General features: G+C 44.9%; 2 protein-coding genes across 2 annotated transcripts in view; one reads left to right on the plus strand and one right to left on the minus strand.

Annotated features, from left to right (window-relative positions):
* The window catches only part of LOC119396060 (inositol oxygenase), a 254,688-nt gene extending 246,450 nt beyond the window's left edge, over positions 1 to 8,238 (minus strand). The window contains exon 1 of the mRNA XM_049416888.1: positions 8,226 to 8,238. The gene's annotated coding sequence lies outside the window, so the exon portion shown is untranslated. The remainder of the gene's footprint in view (positions 1 to 8,225) is intronic.
* Positions 2,545 to 22,621, plus strand: part of LOC119396065 (sodium-coupled monocarboxylate transporter 1) — a 31,514-nt gene continuing 11,437 nt past the window's right edge. Inside the window, exons 1-11 of the mRNA XM_037663130.2 lie at positions 2,545 to 3,070; positions 3,878 to 3,946; positions 4,749 to 4,800; positions 6,585 to 6,652; positions 7,657 to 7,737; positions 8,928 to 9,001; positions 10,007 to 10,147; positions 14,030 to 14,159; positions 14,973 to 15,061; positions 20,994 to 21,103; positions 21,165 to 21,232. Of these exons, the coding sequence (XP_037519058.1) occupies positions 2,732 to 3,070; positions 3,878 to 3,946; positions 4,749 to 4,800; positions 6,585 to 6,652; positions 7,657 to 7,737; positions 8,928 to 9,001; positions 10,007 to 10,147; positions 14,030 to 14,159; positions 14,973 to 15,061; positions 20,994 to 21,103; positions 21,165 to 21,232 (1,221 nt within the window). The 5' untranslated portion in view covers positions 2,545 to 2,731. The remainder of the gene's footprint in view (positions 3,071 to 3,877; positions 3,947 to 4,748; positions 4,801 to 6,584; positions 6,653 to 7,656; positions 7,738 to 8,927; positions 9,002 to 10,006; positions 10,148 to 14,029; positions 14,160 to 14,972; positions 15,062 to 20,993; positions 21,104 to 21,164; positions 21,233 to 22,621) is intronic.

The raw sequence follows: 22,621 nt of genomic DNA on the forward strand, positions 1-22,621 counted from the left end.
CAGAAGTTTAACAGTTGCCCTTAATTTGTTAAGCTCTTCGTCTTCGTCAGTAGTAGCTCACTTATATTAGTTAGTTTCACTGACCGTTCTCAACATGAGTCCCTGTAGCTGACAGCAATTTGCCTAAACGGGATAACATTGAAGGTAAATGTGTTTGTTTCAGCGTCGTGGTACGAACTACCGCTCCTTGCTGTCAATGGAGTGGCATAGCTGTAAGCTTTGCTAAAGGGCCCCTAAACCACTGCGGGTTCAAAGACAACAGAGTGGTTTCTACCTCGCCTTCACGACCTTTCCTACAGGCACTGTCTCCTCCTCGCCATTGATTTCTTCAGAAAAGACCTAGGCAATCTCAACACTAATGGTTGAGCCTATCAGGATTTCGTGCTCTTTGGCTACACGTTGTTATCTTCGCCTGTGCAGTCGAAAACACACTGAGCGGTGTGAAATCAGTTGATAGCGCATGATAGCCAAGCGAGACAAGACAGAATGTAATATCCATGCGACTGCGATTGCATGGTAAGAGACAATTCACAACTGATATCCCTCGTGTATGACCCAGTCGAGAGCTTGCGCCTTATCACGTCACGTGAACCACCCTGGTGGCGTCACGAAGCGCGCCGAAAAGACGGGAAGCACCAGGAGGGAATAATCGGCACGTTCTTTTGTATTTTCACAGGTTGTTTAAGGGCCCTTTAGGATAAAGAGAAACCACAGGCTTCTTCGAAGGACCCTGTGCGTGGGCGGCATCCTCAGTCCAAGAACCGCAAGTCGCAACCGCCCGGAGCGCTCTCGGGAAGGTTTAACATATTGCTGGTCCTGGAGACAAGGGTATATATACCAACTGTTGTCAGTTTTTGTGCGTGTCTGTGTGCGGAGGGGGAGGGGTATTCGCGAACCTGCGCTCATGAGTGGGCACGCGGAAGTGTTGCCGTACAGGGCGTAGCGGTTGCATTAGAATGTGAGAATTGCTGGAAGTGCAGTGTAGAAAATGGCGCGATATAGCGTTCAATGCGGAAGGGTGTTTTGTCATTGATTGCTTTAATTATCAAAGTTTAGAAAAAACCCGCGCAAACTTCGACTGGCTCATGGCACCTGCAGCCATCGCTCTGAGTTTCAGGGTGTGTTTTACCCGAATGAAATATACGATCATTGATCCACGCTTTCGCAGAACACGGACTGTGCGTAGCGCAGCTTTCGTAAACCGTTGTATTCTAGCCGTAACTTATTTTTGAAATATGTTCCCGGCATACATGTCACAGTACTGTCAAATGTTCTTGCTACTACTCAGGTGACTTGCATGAACTGAACTGTGAGTGCGGCCATGAACCCTTGGAATATGCGGTGTTAGACGCACTTAAGCTGCGGCGCCTTCGCTGCGCTGCTTTGTGTCCCACATACAGTAGAGAGCGTCTTGCGATGGTTAGAATGTAGCGAGCGTTCTCTTCAGATTACTGATCTCCTCGCTCCTTACTCGCGGTGGCTCACCGTCGCGAATTCAGCGAGGATTAACGGCTTGACCTTTTCTGCAGGGAGGTACGTTGACCCTGTTCTCTTTTCGAGTTGCCCTTGTCGTCGCTACTGGGATTTATGGAATACCTGTGGCATGAACTACTAGACGTTTAGCCTTGGATGTTCAGTTTTCGTAGTGAGCCGGTTTCATAAATGAGGTGCTTACAGATAATACTGTTCCTTTAAAAGAATGATAGCTTACTAAAAAGTACAGATCTAAGATATCACATTGCGAGTTTGTTCGTTTGACGGCGAGGGTAGCGGCAGAGTGTTCAACAACGCATAGACATAGATGTGGTCTAATGCGTATAGTTATGGTATGATTACATAAGTGACATGTTCATATGAGACTAGCGTGCAGCAACGTGGAAGAACTTTCAGTTATTAGGTGCAGTTGCTTTTCGTAGAAGACCCATGCTGGAAGCACGAAAAGCGACAGGCCTCGTGTCACCTTCACGTCGAAGTCAAATGTCACATGAGAATTTTTTTTTTCAACTTTGTAATTTACGTTGGGCTGTTTTCTTGCCTTTTCAGTCAGCTGCCGCGTTCAAGTCCACAGTGAACTTCAGGTATAGAGAGTTCAAGAACTGGCTGAAGGCGAAGAAATTGCGCAAATCACACAGAAGGCAGAACCCTACATGCAGTCAAGTATACATCGAGAAGAAAAAAATACGCGAAAAAAACATCGCTGAGAGCAAGTAAACCTCCTCTGATAGAGAGCACATATTCTTTGACAAGAGAACTCTCAAGGCAAGCAGAAAGCGACACTTCCGAGTGTTTCCTGAGATAAGGATCATATCTTGAGTAGTAAGCAAGGACATATCCGAATCGATACGGGGAAACCATCGTGAAGAAGGCCTTGATTACCGAAGAGGGAACACAGGGCAGCAACAAGTCAAGAGGACGTTTGCTAAATACATAATTATTTATGATGTTTCATAAGTGGACTAAACAGATAACAAACGCATTTTAAAAGAAATCGCCTGTCACTGAACTCATAGACTCGTAACAGTAGGTGTACATGACTTAAGAAGAATCATGACATTGGAGGCGGTAATGTATCGCCGCATCAGTCCGTGATCCATGAAAGGTCAAGTGCTGGACCGAGCACCAATGGAGGGGATGAAATTTCGATAATAAGAATTACAGCCGGTAAACTACGCCAGCCAGAGCCCCACCGAAACTTGGACAGACTAAGAAGTGGAGAAAAGGAGTGATCAAGATGGCAGCACATACCTTTGTGGCATTGGACTACGCTGTGCTAATTTCGTTTCTCGTGCTGTCCGCCGGAATCGGCGTGTACTTCGCCTGGCACGACCGCCGAGGGAATTCGAACCGGCAGTTCCTAACTGCGAACAGGCAACTGAACTGGCTGCCGGTGTCGATGTCAATGATGGCGAGTTTTCTCTCGGCCGCTTCGGTCCTAGGAGTGCCCGCAGAAGTGTTCGTCCGTGGTTCAACCTTTTGGTATGGTTCCATATCTACCACCCTGGCGATTCTCATGGCTGCATTCATATTCATGCCTATGTACTACAAGATGGACATCACCAGTATTAACGAGGTACGTGCAGGCACGTTTTTGCCTTGTTCTGAAACATTTTGTTGGGATGCAATTGAAGTGTTACTGCAAAGCTCCTAGCAGCGGGGAAGTCTATATTAGAGGTAATGCAGACACCCGAACGTTTAGATCTACCCACTCGAATAGAGAAGTGAGAGGGACGCAGCTTGTGTGTCTTAGGCTATTTATTTGCGCGTTTTAATGAGGTACTTTACGTTAATAAAGACTTAACTGCACTAATATATTGCCGTTGATATTCAGAATACCAATATGACCACCAGCTTACGAGATTAATATTGGATCACTTAATACTCGTTCGATGGGATATTCGGATCATGCTTGCTTAAATTTAGTATTGCAAGGTGTGACTTACGACAACCCGATTGTGTCTCATGCCATATGACAATTACCTTCACCAACAGTGCGTGTTCTGCGGTTATCTGAAAAGGTTTGAGTTTTATATTTACTGATTCCTCTGCGATAACGGTTATATGCACTAAATTCTACACTTTGCAAGATGTAGCACATTTGAATAAGGCTTCATGTCTTGTGAGTTGTTTTATTCATAATCACAGCGAAGGTGTCACTGTAGCACATTTGATGGGATCAAGATTGGCTTGGTACCCTAGAATACCTGCCACACAAGGCTGCTTTACGTAGTGGGCCATGTACTTATCTTTGCCTCATCGATTGCAGAAACGCGTATAGATGCCTACATATAGACGATAAAAGAAGGAAGAATCTTCGCGCGGGCAAAATTATGACAGCAAAATGCACATCGATGCAATAGGAGAATTTTGTTTCTTGCAGTATTTGGAGAAGAGGTTTTCCTCACGGGCCATCAGGAAGATAGGTTCCATACTTTTCATCGTACATACGGTAAGGAGATTTCCGCTTTAGTTGTCTCCACGTAGTCTCGCACGCAAGATATACTGTACTGTAATATACCACTTCGCGGTATTTTGCAGTAATTGAGTTAGTGTGACAAGCTGCAAATCGAAGTGCTTAGTATACAAGAAAGTATGGCGCCGAAAGCATTGGATGTATAACTTGTCGCCTCGATAGCCCCACGTTAACGTGCTTGTGCAAAAATAGTATTAGGTTATGCCGGGTTTGGTGTGCATGCTGCTGCTGTGTGATGCGCACATATATATATATATATATATATATATATATATATATATATATATATATATATATATATATATATATATATATATATATATATATATATATATATATATATATATATATATATATATATATATATATATATATATATATATATATATATATATATATATATATATATATATATATATATATATATATATATATGTGCCGGTGTTTATCGCGGAGGCGGTGGTTTCGTGGCGCAGATTGCCGCCTCCTTCTCCTTCAAGAGATGGCGCCACTTTGCGTGTTATAGCTCACTGGGTGTCCGTTTTTAGGTTGCTAGAGTGTACACTGCTATTTCTCAACGCATATCGTTGCTAGCGTCTTACTGCTGCTCGGTTTGCCGTCTGTATTGTTATACAATGCAATTTTAATATCTGACACTTTCTTGAAGAACCTAAGCTTAACGTCCATAATTTTCCTAAAGACACTAGACTATGCTAAGCTCTGTAAATCTTACGAAGTATGAATCACTCAGCAGAACTTGCTCCTCTTTATACTGCAGCTGCTTTACCTGGGCGTTGCGTTATACGGTCCATCGCTGGCCCTCGGATCTGGTAAGCTATTTAAACTTATATGTATGCCGAAATATTCCGATGTATATTGCTGAAAACAAAACTGAATATATTGCGGATAGTGTGCAGACGCTATCATGCCAAACTCAGATGTACACCCGTGAGCAAAAGTACACGGACCATGGAAGCGCGAGCCGAAATCGACGTCTACGCCGTGTATTCGCGAGCCGTCTCCTGTCGAGAGCATTGCTTTGACGGGGCAGCTGTCGAGAGCAATACTCTGACGGAATTTGTCACAGAAATGCTCTTGACAGTAGACGGCTCGCCATTGGATGGCGCAGACGGCAACGGTCCGCATACTTTTGATGACGGGTGTACATGTATGTGTAAAAATATCTTCTGCCACTTTTCAAGCTTGACCTTTTAGGGAAAATAGCGCTCTACGTATTTCCCAGTGAACTTCTTGCGCAACAAAGCAGTGCAAACAAAAACACGTTTCTATGGACAGCATCTGTCAGGTGTCTTTTAATTTGTTATCCGTAACTTAGAATACGCATTTCAACGTTTTCGTTAGCTCGGCTTACGTTTCACCAGAAAAAGTTACTTCGCACAATATGATAGTTGTTGCTCTTGAAATATTTGTAAATATGCGGATACAAATGATGCAGAAACTGACAAGTCACGTATATATCACAAAATTTACTTCAAAACTTCATTTATACACAGGAATTAGGACGCACATAGGTGCACTGATTGTGTTAACCACTTAGCTGTCCGAAGACGATGTTCGATTGGACACGTGAAAGAAAAATAAGAATAGCTGAACGAGCAATTAATTTTTCTAGAATTGTGAGGAAGGTGGCGCCACAGAGTCCAGAAGACTGGTACGCAAGACAGGATAGGCCAGCAATAAATAAAATGTGGGTGGTGCTTTCTCGCATACAAAATGCCGCACCTCCTTTCTGGCGCTTCGTCTTAAGGGTCATCGCATTGGAACACAACTACTAGCAACCTTCAAAGATCAGAAAACTTTTGCTGCGTAAGAGTTCAAGTGTACCGATTCACAGATAAACAGATTTCTGTTACAATAGCTTCACAACAATATTTTGGCAATATGTTAAGAGCATTTCCGAAATGTGCACTTCGAAGCGATATAGGTATAATACGCCCTTTCGTTTTCGCTTTTTGCACGTGTAAAGAACTCTCTTATTATTAAACACCATTGCTGACGCATAGTTAAAAAAAAATTAAAATCTTTTTCTCTTACTGTCTGAACATACGGCGGTCATTTTCACTCGCACGTATACGTACTCCTCTATAGACCGAACGAGTTGAAGTATGTGTATACAAAAGAATAAAAAGCCGTTTCATTTATACGTACTGCGCGACTACAGCGCAAAGAAAGAAAAAAGAAAGTGAGCGCATCTTTGTCAAGGCCTAGCTACTCTCCGGCTTTTCAGTCAATTTGTTTCTCTTTTCAATTTAACCGCAGAGTACAAAATAAATAAATAATTATATGTACTCTTTGACATATTGCAGTACTGACGTCATCAGCTCGGGCACTTGAAAAGGTGGTCTTAACTAATGAAGAACGACGTTAGGTGCAGGTTGACATTGCAGTAATGTTCACCCTAAGCTGACTTACTTTGATCCTAATGAAGATGATACGTTGGGTGTAAAACAGAAGCTATCTAAGAAAATGCTCTAGTTACGGGGATCAGAATGAGGACATTTGCCATTTCAGCAGCGTTGCCATGTAAACTTGTGAAGACCGTACAGCAGTAAAAGAAAATCGTTTTGCTCAGATGTATCCCTTTGATTTGCAGTGACCGGTTTTCCAGTATGGTCCTCCATACTACTGAATGGTGCCGTCTGCACATTCTATACATCAATAGTAAGTTTTCGCAATTTTTTTTTGTATTTGTAAGCATTATATCGATCGTAGAGCAAACTTGCCTTGTTTTAGCACTGTTCTACACTGAATGCACCGAGTGTAATCAAATAGAGCTCGCAGATGTACAAAACACAATGAGCAGCCCAGGGGAAAATATTTTGTTCAGTTATTCGTTTCTCTGGTCCAAAATCAGTATCTGTTGTATGGAGTTACATGAGTGTATATAAACTGGAAATTGATATTTGGTTTAAAGCGGCGAGGAAAAATATGTACATTGTTCCTGGCGGATATAGAGTATCAGTGCAATTATACTGTCACGACACAGTTACATCTGCAGCTGCGCTTTACCCGTTTAAGAGAGCCGTGCCAGCTGTAGCCTGCTCCCAATCGAAGTGTTCTTGTTCGACGAACAAAGGTGCGATATCTACTGGAAAACGAAAGCCTCGTTGTTTTTAGTGAAAATATTTCCTGTCGTTGAAAACAGATATAAGGATATTCTGTAAAACTTACTAGGATGTCAAAGTTCCATCCTAAAACCGGCGCCACATTGACAAATGTGGTGCACGGTAAAATTGTCTTAAACAAGCAAAAATACTTAACGCCGAAGGAATGAGCCAACCTAATGTGCTGTTCGTATGCTAGCAATAATATGTTGTCACTGACTACAGGCAAAGCCTATCTGCAATTCCTAGGGATCAGCGTTTTTTGCACCGAAAGTGCTCACTATTTTCTGGAAATTTTGCTAGCGCCATACTTTTGAAAAGAACGCCTGATATGTGATAAATGCATGGATGTTCGAGTTGACATTTTATCGGCGGGGAAAACGATACCGTGCGTATTTATGCTTCGCAATGTACGTCTGCATTTAAAAGGTAGAGGATTACCGACACCTAATTTGTGTCTTGCTAGCTAACATTGGTTCACGCAATTTATGCTAGCGGATGTGTGCACTTAACCACTTCGTGAATGTTTGTACTTAATTACGCGCTCACTGTTTTGTACAGGGCGGTATCAAGGCAGTTGTATGGACCGACGTTGTCCAAGTGATCCTCATATATGTTGCATACATCATGGTCATCGCATCTGTGAGTACCGTATGATATGGTATATACATGTAAAGAGAAGACATCTATGTAAGGCATGTGTGTAAAGAAATATCTGTGCGTTTTATTTGCCGTGGGGTTCTAGTTACTTTTAATTAGCTTCGTTTAATTAATTATAGGGCTCTCTCTGCAGTTCTTGTTTCATTCAGCCTCTGTTTCGTTATGATTTTGCGCTCGGCAATCGAAAAGGAAATGACAGAACGTAATGCGTTATTGCATTGCGTGAGTTACTTCTGATTGAACGCATTGGCGGAAACGCGGCCCTGTAAGTTCAGCGGAAATGCGGCCTGACCTCATTTGTCAGGGTTCATGGCTTATTCGAGAGTCGTTCAAGCATGCTTCCAACAACTCTGCTGGGCGCAAAAGACTGCTGTCAGCAAAAACGAAATTGCGTACACGCAATTCGAAACTGAAAAGCTGTAGCTTTTCAGTTTCGTATTTTTTTATGAATCACACAACATGTATCGCACCGCGAAATCTCCAAATGAAATTGACGTGGTCACATCATGCTTTATCAAAATATCTACAAGGCAAAAGACGCTTTCTGTGTTGACTTCATCTTCATCTTTCGAAACACTTCAGTAGGAAACTTCATATCCCATTTTCTCTATGAACTTCTGGTACGTTCGTTTTCTTTCAGTTATATTTAGCCGCAATGTGTAACGCATTTAAAGCGTACCTTTGCGGCCATTACACCACCTATGCACCACACTCTAGGACGTTTCCCGGTGTAACACGAAATAAAAATAAGGGATTGGAATGACATGGCATTTTATTTCTACGCAAAGGATGTAACAGTTTTCATCGGTTGACTTATGCGTCATGGCACTGAACTGTTCATTTGAAACCAAGCAACGCCTAATTGTACCTTGCCTTTCACCGGCTGCAATTGTGATCATTGTCAAGTGACGGAAACACCTGCACATATATTCTGCACCTGTCCAGCTAGCGAACGCATGGGAACGACGGAAACTGATTTCTTCGATTGCGCGATTTCATAACAGGCCATCACATCGATAGCTTGACTCTCGTAGCACACTGCACATTATCGATGAGACACTTTAGCTTATCCTGTCATTAGTTTAAGTTTCTGAATGTGCCACATTGTTGCACACGGATTATGTTTTCTAGATTGATGTTTTAGGGCACAATGTCTTTCGTCTATGTTTCAGGGCCTGCACCACTTGGGAGGCTTCGGTGCCATGTGGCAGATCGCCGGGGATGGAGGCCGCTTGATATTTAATAAGTAGGTTAGCGTAGTTATGATGCCACCATCACTAAGCTCGGAAAGACGACCTGGCTCTTAACTCATGGACGAGTTTATTTTGAAAGATCTCGTAATTTCATAGTACGACATGCATTTGGGGGGTGGGGAAATGAATAACCGGCGCTCGGGGCCATTGTACTGTGCTGGAAGAAGTGTGCTCCATAGAGAAACTTATATTTCTTATCGAAAGCCACTATAAGCCATCATGAACGCACTGCTCGGAACCAGTAATAAAGGTTGGGCCTGCGGCATTCGCGCGGTTACCCTCATTATCATTGACACTGCTTCTGGATGCCATACGAGGTCGATGAGACACCCGCGAGGCTCACTGATATGCCTCCTAAGAGGCAAAATACATTACGCTTCTCGCCGTCAAAGCTGGCGGCATGTATGTGCATGTTCCTGCCCCAGAGCACCGTTTTCTAAGCCCTAGAAAACCATCTAGGGTTTAGTATCTCCCTCGGTGGCGCTGCCAGCGCGAGTCGACGCGCTCTCTTAAGGTTTTTTAAATGTAAAAAAAAGAGACGTTCAATAGGTGTAATGAATTCCGAGATGCTAAACGTAAAGTAGGATTGTAGGCTCCGCGATCCGTGTGCTTTCTAATTAATGACGTAGAAATTCGCGGGTAATCACAGTGATGGACGATACACCATGCTCGTCGATGCCATTTGCGTCATCATGGCGCCGTATTTATGAACACATTGGTACCGATGAGTGCCGTATTTGAGGCTGTACGAAAGTTGGTCTGAAGAGATTTCACAAACCACGGCATTAACTGAGTTATAATGTTCACATAAAGCTCGAAGCTACGAGAATCAACATCATTGGTATAATGTGCTGCGAGATGAGCGGACATTTCAGCATTTAATAGTATATGCTGTGAAAGCAACAGTTTTCAGGTACTTTGTTTAGACCGCTGGGGGGGGGGGATAATTAGGGAATAATTTTTTTTCACTTCAGTATATGAAGCCTCTTCTTTCGCAGCTTTAGCCTTAGCCCGTACGAGACGTACACGACGTGGACAATGGTTTTCAGCTGGACCATCACCTGGATGGGCATGTACTGCGCCAACCAAACACAGGCGCAGCGATATGCTAGCATCGGATCACTCAGGGGCGCCCGAATGTGAGCCTTGTTTTCCTGTATTATTTCTTATACACTGAAAAAGCAATAGGCTCTGCGCGAGCGCAGAGCCTATATCATTGCATATTACATGTGCATGTGAGTTCATATTTGTAATTTTATGAATATGTCTCAAATATTTTTTTCTACATATTATTATTTGAATCGTTTTCATGGCACCGAAATTATCCGGGACACTAACGATTTTGTTAGGAGGCTGAAAGCGTAATAACCCATTGCATGACGGGAAAGGTTAAAAAAATTCAGCACATAATTATGTCTCGGAGCAGTATTTTTGTTCCAAGGTTTGGGCTTGCTTTCATCATGGAAAAAAGGGAGATGTATAAACACGGACCCGAGAGAAGATTAACTAGGCAACACGAATGCCCGGCGTTTGTCTTGTCTGGTCGTTCTCGCTTTCCCCTTCGCTTTCTTCCGCGATTAATACTTACCAGGTTGCTCACTTTTAGATGTGAAACATCTTATACACCAGAGCACGCCTGTCTCGCACCCAGGCTGCTGGCGAGCCGAGTGGATATTCTCGCACCCAGAGGCCGGGCTGACCGGGCTGCCAAGGCGCGCGCGGGCTGCACCAAGTAAACAGGGCACGCTGCAGTTCTGAGGATTTAAATTGTGAAAAAGTACACGTTCACGCCGCTTCAGCGTATAAGAGCTCGTCTGGGCACTACTGCGTCGTCTCTGGATGCCAAAACAAGCGGCGCAACAAGAGGATATTAGCGTTGTCTGCGACGATTACACGCGCCACGGAAATAGTGCCGGTGCGGTGTTTTCAGCTTCGCCGCGAATGGATAACTCTGATTCAAGCAAAAAAAACTAGGAGCCGAGTGAAAATGCGCGAGTAAGTACACTTAACTGCGTGTATTTTGCAGTGTGGTGCCTACCTATTTCATTTTGCGAACCTAATTTGCGTGACACGCAGCTGGATTGAAGGCAGGCGCGAGCTTTGTGTGGGGGTGCACTTCATACCTTTGAGCGTTTCCTTTGACGAAAGTCTAGTGCAAGGTAGTGCTTTCAAGCCCAAGCAATCAGCATGCTTTGCCACTTTCAACGTAGTATTAAGCTTTAGTGATTTGATGGCATCCACGCCTTCGAGATTTCGTCTTCAAAAGGTAATAAATGGCACGGTGCTCCTCAACAGCTGGCCAGAATTTCGTGCTTTCATTTCAGTGTTTGATGTCCCCAAATTTATTTGGACACGAGGCATTCAGCTGCACATAATACATATATTGGCACGTAAGTAAACAGTACTCGCGCCAGTGTCCTTTACGTCGCAGGCGTAGCTAACCGGCTTAACTAAGAGTAGCACAGTTTCGCTTGTAAAGCATCATCGTTACAAGAATAAAATCGCGCAGGTAGCTTCCAAAAGGGATCGCTGAACGATACTGCAGGTTATACTCTCTGATAGCACGCTTTTGTGAGCAAGACGCATTATTGTTAGAGCGCTCGTGAAACAAAAAATTACGTTCCGCGAAACTACCCGTAAAGCGTACGCGATGCATGCCGTAAAGCGTACGCGATGCATTATCACGCGATGCATGCTGAAGTGATCACATTCCACAAAACTTTGTGCACAACTTGTAATATGGCGCAACAAAACATCGTTTCACTTTTTCGCGAGCTGCACTGCAATTACGATTCACGCGTACTACAGCGAGAACGTTTTTTTACAAATGTAACAGCGTACGTATCTGACGAGGTTGCTTACGCAGCCCACTCAGCACGTAATGTATACATTGTGGACTTGCATGAGCAAGATGTTCTTGATGTTCCAATAAAATCAGCGAAAATGTCCAGGCTAGAAAAGACGCTAAACACGCCCTCCGACGGGCTGAGTTTCGTGACTTTCACGTTTGCTCTGTGTAGCGTCTGCTGGCGTGGCAGCCCGCGCATGTTGTTTCGTCACGTGTGCGATAGATGGCGCGACGCGCGATGCAAATATGGCGATGCGCATGGAATTCTCTGTGTTCTGGTCTATACACCAGAGCACGCCTGTCTCGCACCCAGGCTGCTGGCGAGCCGAGCGGATACTCTCACACCCAGACGCCGGGCTGACCGGGCTGCCGAGGCGCACGCGGGCTGCACCAAGTAAACAGGGCAAGCTGCAGTTCTGAGGCTTTAAAGTGCGAAAAAGTACCCGTTGACGCCGCTTCAGCGTGTAAGAGCTCATCTGGGCACTACTGCGTTGTGTTTGGATGCCAAAACAAGCAGCGCAACAAGAGGATATTAGCGTTGTCTGCGACGATTACGACACGCCACGGAAATAGTGCAGGTGCAGTGTTTTCAGCTTCGCCGCGAGTGGATAACTGTGATTCAAGCAAAAAAAAAACTAGGAGCCGAGTGAAAATGCGCGAGTAAGTACACTAACTGCGTGTATTCTGCAGTGTGATGCCCACCTATTTCATTTTGCGAACCTAATTTGCGTGACACGCAGCTGGGTTGAAGGCAGGCGCTAGCTTTGTGTGTTTCCTTTAAGCGTTTCCTTTGACGAAAGTCTCGTGCAAGATAGTGCTTTCAAGCCCAAGCAATCAGCATGTTTTGCCACTTTCAACGTAGTACTAAGCTTTAGTGATTTGATGGCATCCACGCCTTCGAGACTTCGTCTTCAAAAGGTGATAAATGGCACGGTGCTCCTCAACAGCTGGTCAGAATTTCGTGCTTTCATTGCAGTGTTTGATGTCCCCAAATTTATTTGGACACGAGGCATCCAGCTGCACATAATACATATATTGGTACGTAAGTAAACTGTACTCGTGCCAGTGTCCTTTACGTTGCAGGCGTAGCTAACCGGCTTAACTAAGAGTAGCACACTTTCGCTTGTAAAGCATCATCGTTACAAGAATAAAATCGCGCAGGTAGCTTCCAAATGGGATCGCTGAACGATACTGCAGGTTATACTCTGTGATAGCACGCTTTTGTGAGCAAGACGCATTTTTGTAAGAGCGCTCGGGAAACAAAAATTCGTTCCGCGAAACTACCCGTAAAGCGTACTCTAATTATTACGCGATGCATGCTGAAATGATCACATTCCGCAAAACTTTGTGCACAACTTGTAATATGGCGCAACAAAACATCGTTTCACTCTTTCGCGAGCTGCACTGCAATTACGATTCACGCGTACCACAGCGAGAACGTTTTTTTACAAATGTAACAGCGTACGTATCCGACGAGGTTGCTTCCGCAGCCCACTCAGCACGTACTGTATACATTGTGGACTTGCATGAGCAAGATGTTCTTGATGTTCCAATAAAATCAGCGAAAATGTCCAGGCTAGAAAAGACGCGAAACACGCTCTCCGACGGGCTGAGTTTCGGGAGTTTCACGTTTGCTCTGTGTAGCGTCTGCTGGCGTGGCAGCCCGCGCATGTTGTTTCGTCGCGTGTGCGATAGATGGCGCGACGCGCGATGCAAATATGGCGATGCGCATGGAATTCTCTGTGTTCTGGTCTATAGCGGAGTTCGATCCGGTGGTGGTGGTGGTGTGCGGCGTGACCACCCTTACTACGCGTGCGTGAACCCTCGCCACTTCCCCTCTCCCCTCCCTTCCCCCTATCCACTTCACCTGTACCCTCTCTCCTTCCCCTTCCCCTCTCCCCTTTCCCCCTCACCACTCCCCCTCTGAAACTCGGGTTCTACATGCCGAAACACTGCTTCGCATTGCCTCATGGTCCGATTTAGCTGGAGATGGTGTGATTTTCTGTCGTTCTTGGGTTATTCGTTCGGGTTGAATTCTTCGCTTTTAAAATGTCAAGATTACACTACGTGTTTCTGTGTTTCGCACGCCCACAAGTCCGTTGCTACGATGCTACGATGCATACCAGACCTATCTTTATACTGTAGTGAGGTTGTGGAATTGGTGATTTCGCAGAGCTCTGATGCTGAACATTCCGGGCACGATCCTTAACGTGTCGATGGCCGTGTTGTCCGGGCTTACCCTGTACGCGGTCTACGGCAACTGCGATCCCAGGCTCACCGGCGACATCCGCAAGGCAGACCAGGTAAGTCGTAGCGCGTTATTCAAATCGATCACCACCATCACCATTACCATTGTCAGCCGGTTTCATGGCCACTGCAGAGCGAAGGCCTCTCCAATTTACCTTATCTTGTGCAAGCTGTTTTCACTTTAACCCTGCGAAACGCTGCAGCGGCCGCGTTTCCTTACGCCAGCGTTTTGTTGAGTAGCGTCAGGCTGGATGCTAAATGAGTTGGCTGCTAGCCTTACTTTGTGCAATTTCACTTTGATCCTATCGCATTATTTGCCTCGCCGCGTGCGGCGAAACTCTGACTTTTTTACGATAGGTGAAAATATTTGCTTAACATACCGACTTCAAGGCATCGTTTTCTTTATACAGACTGCTGCGATAGCAGAGAGGAAGAGAAGCTGCGAGTGGGTTGGTTGCTCGCGCCTCGCTGGAAATAACAATTCTTCAATGGGCTTCTTTATTTCGTAGACATTAGATTGATAATAAAATCATATACTACTACCGCTAATTACTACTACTACTACTACTACTACTACTACTACTACTACTACTACTACTACTACTACTACTACTACTACTACTACTACTACTATAATAATAATAATAATAATATTATTATTATAGAGCTGCTAGCGATTGTGTGTTTAGATGAGTTAGCATAAAGCAACTCATGGTGCAAATGAATGAAGCTACTTCGGGCGGTAATTACAGAGACCGTGGTTGCGACACTGACGTTTACTAAAGACGTGAGGTAATTTTGTCGAGACAATGTCGCGTCGCGCGTATCTTGTCAACATAATCTTTAAGTTTCATCACTGGCTTTTACAGCTCATGCCGTACATTGTACAAGACATGCTACACAACTACCCCGGACTGAGTGGTTTATTAGCTACAGCTGTGTACAGCAGCTCCCTCAGGTAAGGTATCGAGTCATTGCCACTGCTTAATTTGCTGATTGATGAGGCTGTCGTGACGTGAAAAAACAATGCCTGTTAGACACATGCTCGATATAGCCACGTGCGTTTATGTTGGTGGCCGCTTCTTTGTACAGCAACTTATCTATAGCGACGCGCTAACGACGGGCCACTATCGATAATATATTGGTTTAATGTTGTTTAATATTGTTTTGATGGATGTGCGGATTTAGCCTTATATGTTTTAAGCTGTCTTTTATTGCAACACTTTGCATGGATAAACTTCGACTATATATAATGTCTCGTCAGCTGCTCGGTATACCTCCAAACACTGATGATGATGATGAATTAACTTTATTGATTGCCCTGCGAATTGGTGGGATGGGCCTGGATCCCGCCTAGGCTTCGGCCAAGGGTTGCTGGCCCTTGGCGGCTTCCTCGGCTCGCTGGACGGCCCAGAGTTGTTGCTCCAGGTCCGAGCTGAGCAACGCAGACTCCCAGCGCGCGCGGAGGCTGTCGCTGTTTAAGGCTGCATCACAGCTATTGTTTATTATGTCTGGACATCCCCATAGTATGTGCTCTAAGGTGGCTCTAGAGTCACAATGTCTACACTTGTCTGTCGTGTATAAGTCTGGGTGTATTACATGCATGATAGCTGGACTCGGGTAGGATCGGGTTTGTAACTGCCGCCATTCGACAGACTGTTTCTTGCTTAATTTCGGGTGAGGCGGTGGGAATGTACGCCTCTGCAATCTATGGTGTACTGTAATTTCGTGAAATGTGGTCATTCTATCTTCCCACTCATCGGTATTCCCTGAGACGGCACTAATCGATGCTCGGTCTGTAAGCGCTCGAGCCATGCGGAATGGGCGGCGCTCCAAACACTGGTTCTAATTAAATTTGCAACTACCCTACAGACAAGATATCGAAGGCGTCGTATTGAAAATAAAAAAAAAAACGATGAAATTGAAGGCTAATGTCCTTATATGTGGTACTGTCGTTCTTCGGTAGACACAATAATAGAGAACTAACAGACCATAATGCCAAGGAAAGTATAGGGGGTGTTACTTGTAGTAATTAGGATATAAATGTGAAGAAAGTAAAGTGGACGAAACGATAACTTGCCGCCGGCAGGGACCGAACCTGCGACCTTCAAATAACGCGTCCGATGCTCTACCACTGAGCTACGGCCGCGGTCATCGTCCCTGTCCGCGGCAAGATATCTTTTCGTCCACTTTACTTTCTTCACATTTATATCCTAATTACTACAAGTAACACCCCTATACTTTCGTTGGCATTATTGTCTGTTAGTTCTCATTAATATTGTGTCTAACAAAGAAAAAACGAGCCCTTAAAAAGTCACGTTCTTTCCTGCATTCATAGCGAGGGTCTCGTTCTGGCAGACTTGATGCCTCAGGTAGTATGCGAGGGGTTATTGGTCAGCGGCCGGCTCGTAGAAAGATCACGTGCTACGTGACGCCAACAGGCAGAAAAAAGTCGCCCCCATCTTCCCACGGGGGAACTCGAGTAAATGCGTCGCAGAGTGGTGGGGGTATCGCGTGAATGTTGCGTAATTGGGTATGGTTTGGGAATGCTTAATTGTTACACGATGCGCACACCAAGTACGGCTTGAACGGCTCCAGCATGCACGAAGTTCCAGGTCCGCAGCTCTCTTCAAACGCTTGCGTTCAGCGTCGTATGCTCGTCTCTTCGCAGCCTTGTCTTCTGCGTTGCTTGCTGTTGTTGACGCCGACGACGGTGAGGGTGGGGTAACGTTGCCTTCAACGAGTGGTGGGACGCTGATTGAAGGTACTGTTGCTTCCATCGCATCTACTCGAGTCAAGCAAAGCGTCAAGTCAAGCGAAAGCCAAGTAAAGACGCCCGTTACTGAATTCCGAACGCGCGCTCCGCCGCTTATATACACACCGTCCGCGTTCGAGGGAGAGGAGGGAGGGAGGAGGAGAGGGAGGGAGAAGAGTGGCTTGCTGCCGGCACGAGACGAGCCGAGCATGCGCAGTGGGGGTGTGGACGGCGCCGCCGACGCCGCAGGTGCGACTAAGAAATGCTCCGCATTTAAAAGAGTGTTCCACACTCGCCGCCATTGCTGTGATCGGTACTGACTAACACGGTGCTGACTATACATAGCACACATGTATACCCCATAAAGTGGACGCGAAGATGACCGCCGCCGTAGCTCAGTTGTGAGCATCGGATGCGTTATTCGAAGGTCGCAGGTTCGGTCCCTGCCGGCGGCAAGTTATCTTTTCGTTCACTTTATTTTCCTCACATTTATATCCTAATTACTGCAAGTAACACCCCCTATACTTTTCTTGGCATTATTGTCTGTTAGTTCTCATTAATATACTGTCGTTCTTCGCGTAGCATTTAAGAAAATCTGGGGGACTCATGATAGTACTTACGTACTATTGTATTACATTTTCATAGAAGCGGATAGGCAATAGTAACCAACAATAGCAAAAAAAAAGGAAATGTCAATTTCAGCCAACTCTAGCCAGCATTAGCCAGTGATGGCACTACGCATGCCAGGGTCTTTCACATTTTATTTAATGCCCGCGACGTCTTCCTGATGAACATTTCTGTAAAAAATCTGTCAGTTTCATGCTTTACTCTCTCTTGACGATTGAGTACAAAAAGAAAGAGACTGCATGCCCTACTTCAGTGGCGCTTTGGTTGAAATTTTTGTCTTAAAAATGTTTTCTTTTTTTAAGGTGAAACCATAAATTACTCCGAAATCCCAGTTTATACTTGTCACAGGATACTTCGCGACTAACCGTGCAGTGCGTCGGCCCGCACAACTGCCAGGAAATAGCGGCCTCATTTCTTGCGTTGGATAATAAAAAGTTTGATCATTATAATAAAAAAAGTGGCTGATATATATTTTGTAACCACGCCATAGTTTACAGATTCTGCACGCCACAAGCTCCGGTGACGTTTGATTTCCTGCAGCTGCGCGGAGTTTTCGTTTCCTGCAGGCGGTAGGAGAGCCTTTATGTGGTGTATTTGATACTGTTACTGTATAATCGCGGATAAAACAACCGTGCTGACGGTGTCGTAGCTCGAAGCGTGTAATTGTTCAGGATATTCGAAACAGCATACTACAATGCGTGTCCGGAAATTAAAGGCTACAGAAAGAATTTGAAATCCGCAACTCGTTAGAGGTGCGCTTGGAGATTTCGCTGCTCTCTGGGTATTGACTCTAACGGCCTTCCATTATATCCTATTGCTCTAAGACGTAGCTGGCCGCTTTTTGTGCCATACGTTTTCGATGAAATGTTTTGTAGGACGTGGTCAATGGTACCTTTCTCATTTTTCTGCGCTAACTTTATTGCTTTTGGATAACCGAGCGTTATGAAGTTTCTTTCCGGAAGATCGGTACGTGATATCGCGTGGATTCATTTTGAGCCGAGGTCTTTCAAGAAATATGTATATTGATCAGAATAAACTATTTTCTACAGCGAAATTACACTGTTTCGCCACTCGCCACAATAAAAATATCGATAGCCGAAGAGACACACTGAAAATGTGTGATTTCGACAGTAACAAAATAAATAAGAAATAAACGACCTCTCATATTGGCGACACTGCAGCTAGACAGAAATGAGTGGAGTTGGTTTTATATATCTGGCATTTCGGTTTTACGAAAATGAACGTTATTTAAAAGAATTTACGCGAAGTATTCATCGTACCTTATGCATTCATAATCATCTCATATCAGCTTCAGGGGATGTTATGGTTTCAGGCCCTAAAGCAGGTTTAATCGCTACTTCGCAAGACCCAGGCCTAGTCTCGAGAAAAAAAAATCAACAACCTTCCGCTACTGTGAAGATGGAAGCCAGCGAAGCAGCGACTTTGGGGGGTCTGGCAAAGCAGGTTTAATCGCTACTTCGCAAGACCCAGGCCTAGTCTCGAGAAAAAAAAATCAACAACCTTCCGCTACTGTGAAGATGGAAGCCAGCGAAGCAGCGACTTTGGGGGGTCTGGCAAAGCAGGTTTCATCGCTACTTCGCAAGGCCCCCAGGCCTAGTCTCGAGAAAAAAATCAACAACCTTCCGCTATTGTGAAGATGGAAGCCTGCGACGCAGCAACTTTGGGGGGTCTGGCAAAGCAGGTTTAATCGCTACTTCGCAAGACCCAGGCCTAGTCTCGAGAAAAAAATATCAACAACCTTCCGCTACTGTGAAGATGGAAGCCAGCGAAGCAGCGACTTTGGGGGGTCTGGCAAAGCAGGTTTCATCGCTACTTCGCAAGACCCCCAGGCCTAGTCTCGAGAAAAAAAATCAACAACCTTCCGCTATTGTGAAGATGGAAGCCAGCGAAGCAGCGACTTTGGGGGGTCTGGCAAAGCAGGTTTAATCGCTACTTCGCAAGACCCAGGCCTAGTCTCGAGAAAAAAAATCAACAACCTTCCGCTATTGTGAAGATGGAAGCCAGCGAAGCAGCGACTTTGGGGGGTCTGGCAAAGCAGGTTTCATCGCTACTTCGCAAGACCCCCAGGCCTAGTCTCGAGAAAAAAAAATCAACAACCTTCCGCTATTATGAAGATGGAAGCCAGCGAAGCAGCAACTTTGGGGGGTCTGGCAAAGCAGGTTTAATCGCTACTTCGCAAGACCCAGGCCTAGTCTCGAGAAAAAAAATATCAACAACCTTCCGCTACTGTGAAGATGGAAGCCAGCGAAGCAGCGACTTTGGGGCGTCTGGCAAAGCAGGTTTCATCGCTACTTCGCAAGACCCCCAGGCCTAGTCTCGAGAAAAAAAAAATCAACAACCTTCCGCTATTGCGAAGATGGAAGCCAGCGACGCAGCAACTTTGGGGGGTCTGGCAAAGCAGGTTTAATCGCTACTTCGCAAGACCCAGGCCTAGTCTCGAGAAAAAGATATCAACAACCTTCCGCTACTGTGAAGATGGAAGCCAGCGAAGCAGCGACTTTGGGGGGTCTGGCAAAGCAGGTTTAATCGCTACTTCGCAAGACCCAGGCCTAGTCTCGAGAAAAAAAAAATCAACAACCTTCCGCTATTGTGAAGATGGAAGCCAGCGAAGCAGCGACTTTGGGGGGTCTGGCAAAGCAGGTTTCATCGCTACTTCGCAAGACCCCCAGGCCTAGTCTCGAGAAAAAAAAAATCAACAACCTTCCGCTATTGTGAAGATGGAAGCCAGCGAAGAAGCAACGTTGGGGGGTCTGGCAAAGCAGGTTTCATCGCTACTTCGCAAGACCCGGGCCTAGTCTCGATAAAAAAAAATCAACAACCTTCCGCTACTGTGAAGATGGAAGCCAGCGAAGCAGCGACTTTGGGGGGTCTGGCATAGTGAATATTGCTGGAGGTCATTTATACATTATCATTATTTGCCATATTAAGCCAATAAAAAGACACACCGAAAGATCCCGGTGTTTCTCTTGCGATTGGCGCGTATTATCTCATCGACGGTGGCCAACGGTGATCTCAAAATGAAATCCCGCAATACATGAGAAATCCCGTTGTCCCGACAGTACAAGACCGGCCTGACGTTCGTTGCTAATGCGAGGGGCCTTGTCCTTGAGGCAAAATTGTTCACGTCATTGTGCCATGTCGGCAGAATCATGCACCTTTATGTTTACTTTAACGCCATGTCCATTTTTTTTCGACGCAGGAACGCTGGTTGGTCTAGATAATTGGTTCGCCGAACATTGTTTTACGCATCTCGTGACCACGGCGTGACGCGATCCGCCAGAAGCTAGCCATCAGCATTGCCGTAAAAAATTGCCGCCTACAGATACATGTGTTGTGAGATCGTCGCAGTATCTTCAAATAAAGACTTCAATAACTTACACAACCATAAGCTTTCCTGCTGCCTGTTGAGACGGGGTAAACATATATCTGACTGATCCTGTGAGAAATCACAATACCTAGAGGCTAAAAGAAGTTCTTTATCTTTCAGTACGCTGTCATCCGGGTACAATGCTCTAGCGGCAGTGACGTGGGAAGACTTTATGCGCCCTTGGATAAAGTCTTCTGAAGCAACTGCTTTGCGGATAACCAAGTTGACTGGTATGTCACTTTTAAGAATTTTGAGAATTTTAGAACCCTGGTAAAATATTCTTATTTCCAGCTGCTTCGTACGGGCTCGTTTCTATAGCAGTCGCATTCCTCGTCGGCACTATGGAATCCATCGTACAGGTAAGCACGCTTCCGAACGCATTCTGTTATAATGCTGCGAACAAACAGTAATTCCTTTAACACTATACACTATACTCTTAAGCTTAATGACAAGGCTCTGATGTAGTGATGCAGAACTATCGATGGTACTATCGATACTATCGATACTATCGATAGCTGAGTCACTATCGAACTATCGATGGTAAAAGATACTATCGATAGCGCTATCGATAGTAAGTACTATGGATAGCTTAAAATCAACAGCGCGAACTCATTGCAGAATAAACTTGGTTCCCCGCGCGCGTGGTACATAGTGGAGCCGGAGGAGCAGGCTGAAGGGCAAGAAAGTTGACATGCTTGTGTTCTTCACCACAGTGCTTTGCTGACACATGATCATAAAGTCAAACTATTCAGCTGTAGTGGAAAGGAAGCTGTTACATAAGGTGGAACTGCGCGGCTTCAGATTTATATTGCGTTTTATGATTTCAAAATAAAAAAAATTATCAAGAACTAAGTTTGTTAATTGTAAAATGTAACTGGTTACTTTTAAATATCAGTTTGTTCATGGACATAGCCGCCATTTTTTTCTGCGCAAATAATTTCTCTCGCCAAAATTTGCTCATATATTAAGCAAAGCTGGTAGTAGGCTATCGCGAATATTTTGGCAATTTGGCCAGCCAGCAACAGCATAGTCATTCGCACCACTGTGGATAGTTTTTCACGTGGTTGTGACGGTGAAGAATGCTGCAGCAAGACTGGGAAATACGCAGCTATTTATTTGGTCGAACGTGTGCCGAGAAAATCAAAACTGAAAATACAAGCGATACACGCTGCGCACTGATAGCGGCGAGAACAGTCGGTGGCCGTAGAGTAATCTGATAGTCGGTGGAACGCTTCGTCTTTTATACATCAGTCATCAAACCTTTCAGGGTTATCGCTGGTGCTCGCGCAAGCTCTCGAATAAACTTGAATATTCGCGTCCGACGCGTAATCTTAACAAAATGATCTCAAAAAATCGCGAAGCTTCTCAAACATTGCGGTGCGGTCTGCGTCAAACGCTGCTGTCTGTGGGTGAAACCCGAATACATCAAAACAAAGCAATAAACACGCGAGGCAGTAATATCGCTAGTAATATTACCGATGTTACTACCGATTCGACTACCGATAGCTTGTTTACACTATCGATAGTTTCAAAGAAACTATCGATGCTATCGACAGTCATTTTACCGATAGCTCTGCATAACTACTCTGATGTCAGATGATGTTTGCGACTTGTGTGCTTGTGTCGCCTTTCAGTGGAGATCAGTATTTATACGGTGTATCGCCCAAGAAAGATGTGACCTAAAAGGTTGGAGGGTGCTTATTATTTAGTCATTGCTTGTTTGATCGCACACATCGAAAACAAAACGT

The sequence above is a fragment of the Rhipicephalus sanguineus genome, chromosome 6 (genome assembly GCF_013339695.2).
Source record: "Rhipicephalus sanguineus isolate Rsan-2018 chromosome 6, BIME_Rsan_1.4, whole genome shotgun sequence".
Lineage (NCBI taxonomy): Eukaryota > Metazoa > Arthropoda > Arachnida > Ixodida > Ixodidae > Rhipicephalus > Rhipicephalus sanguineus.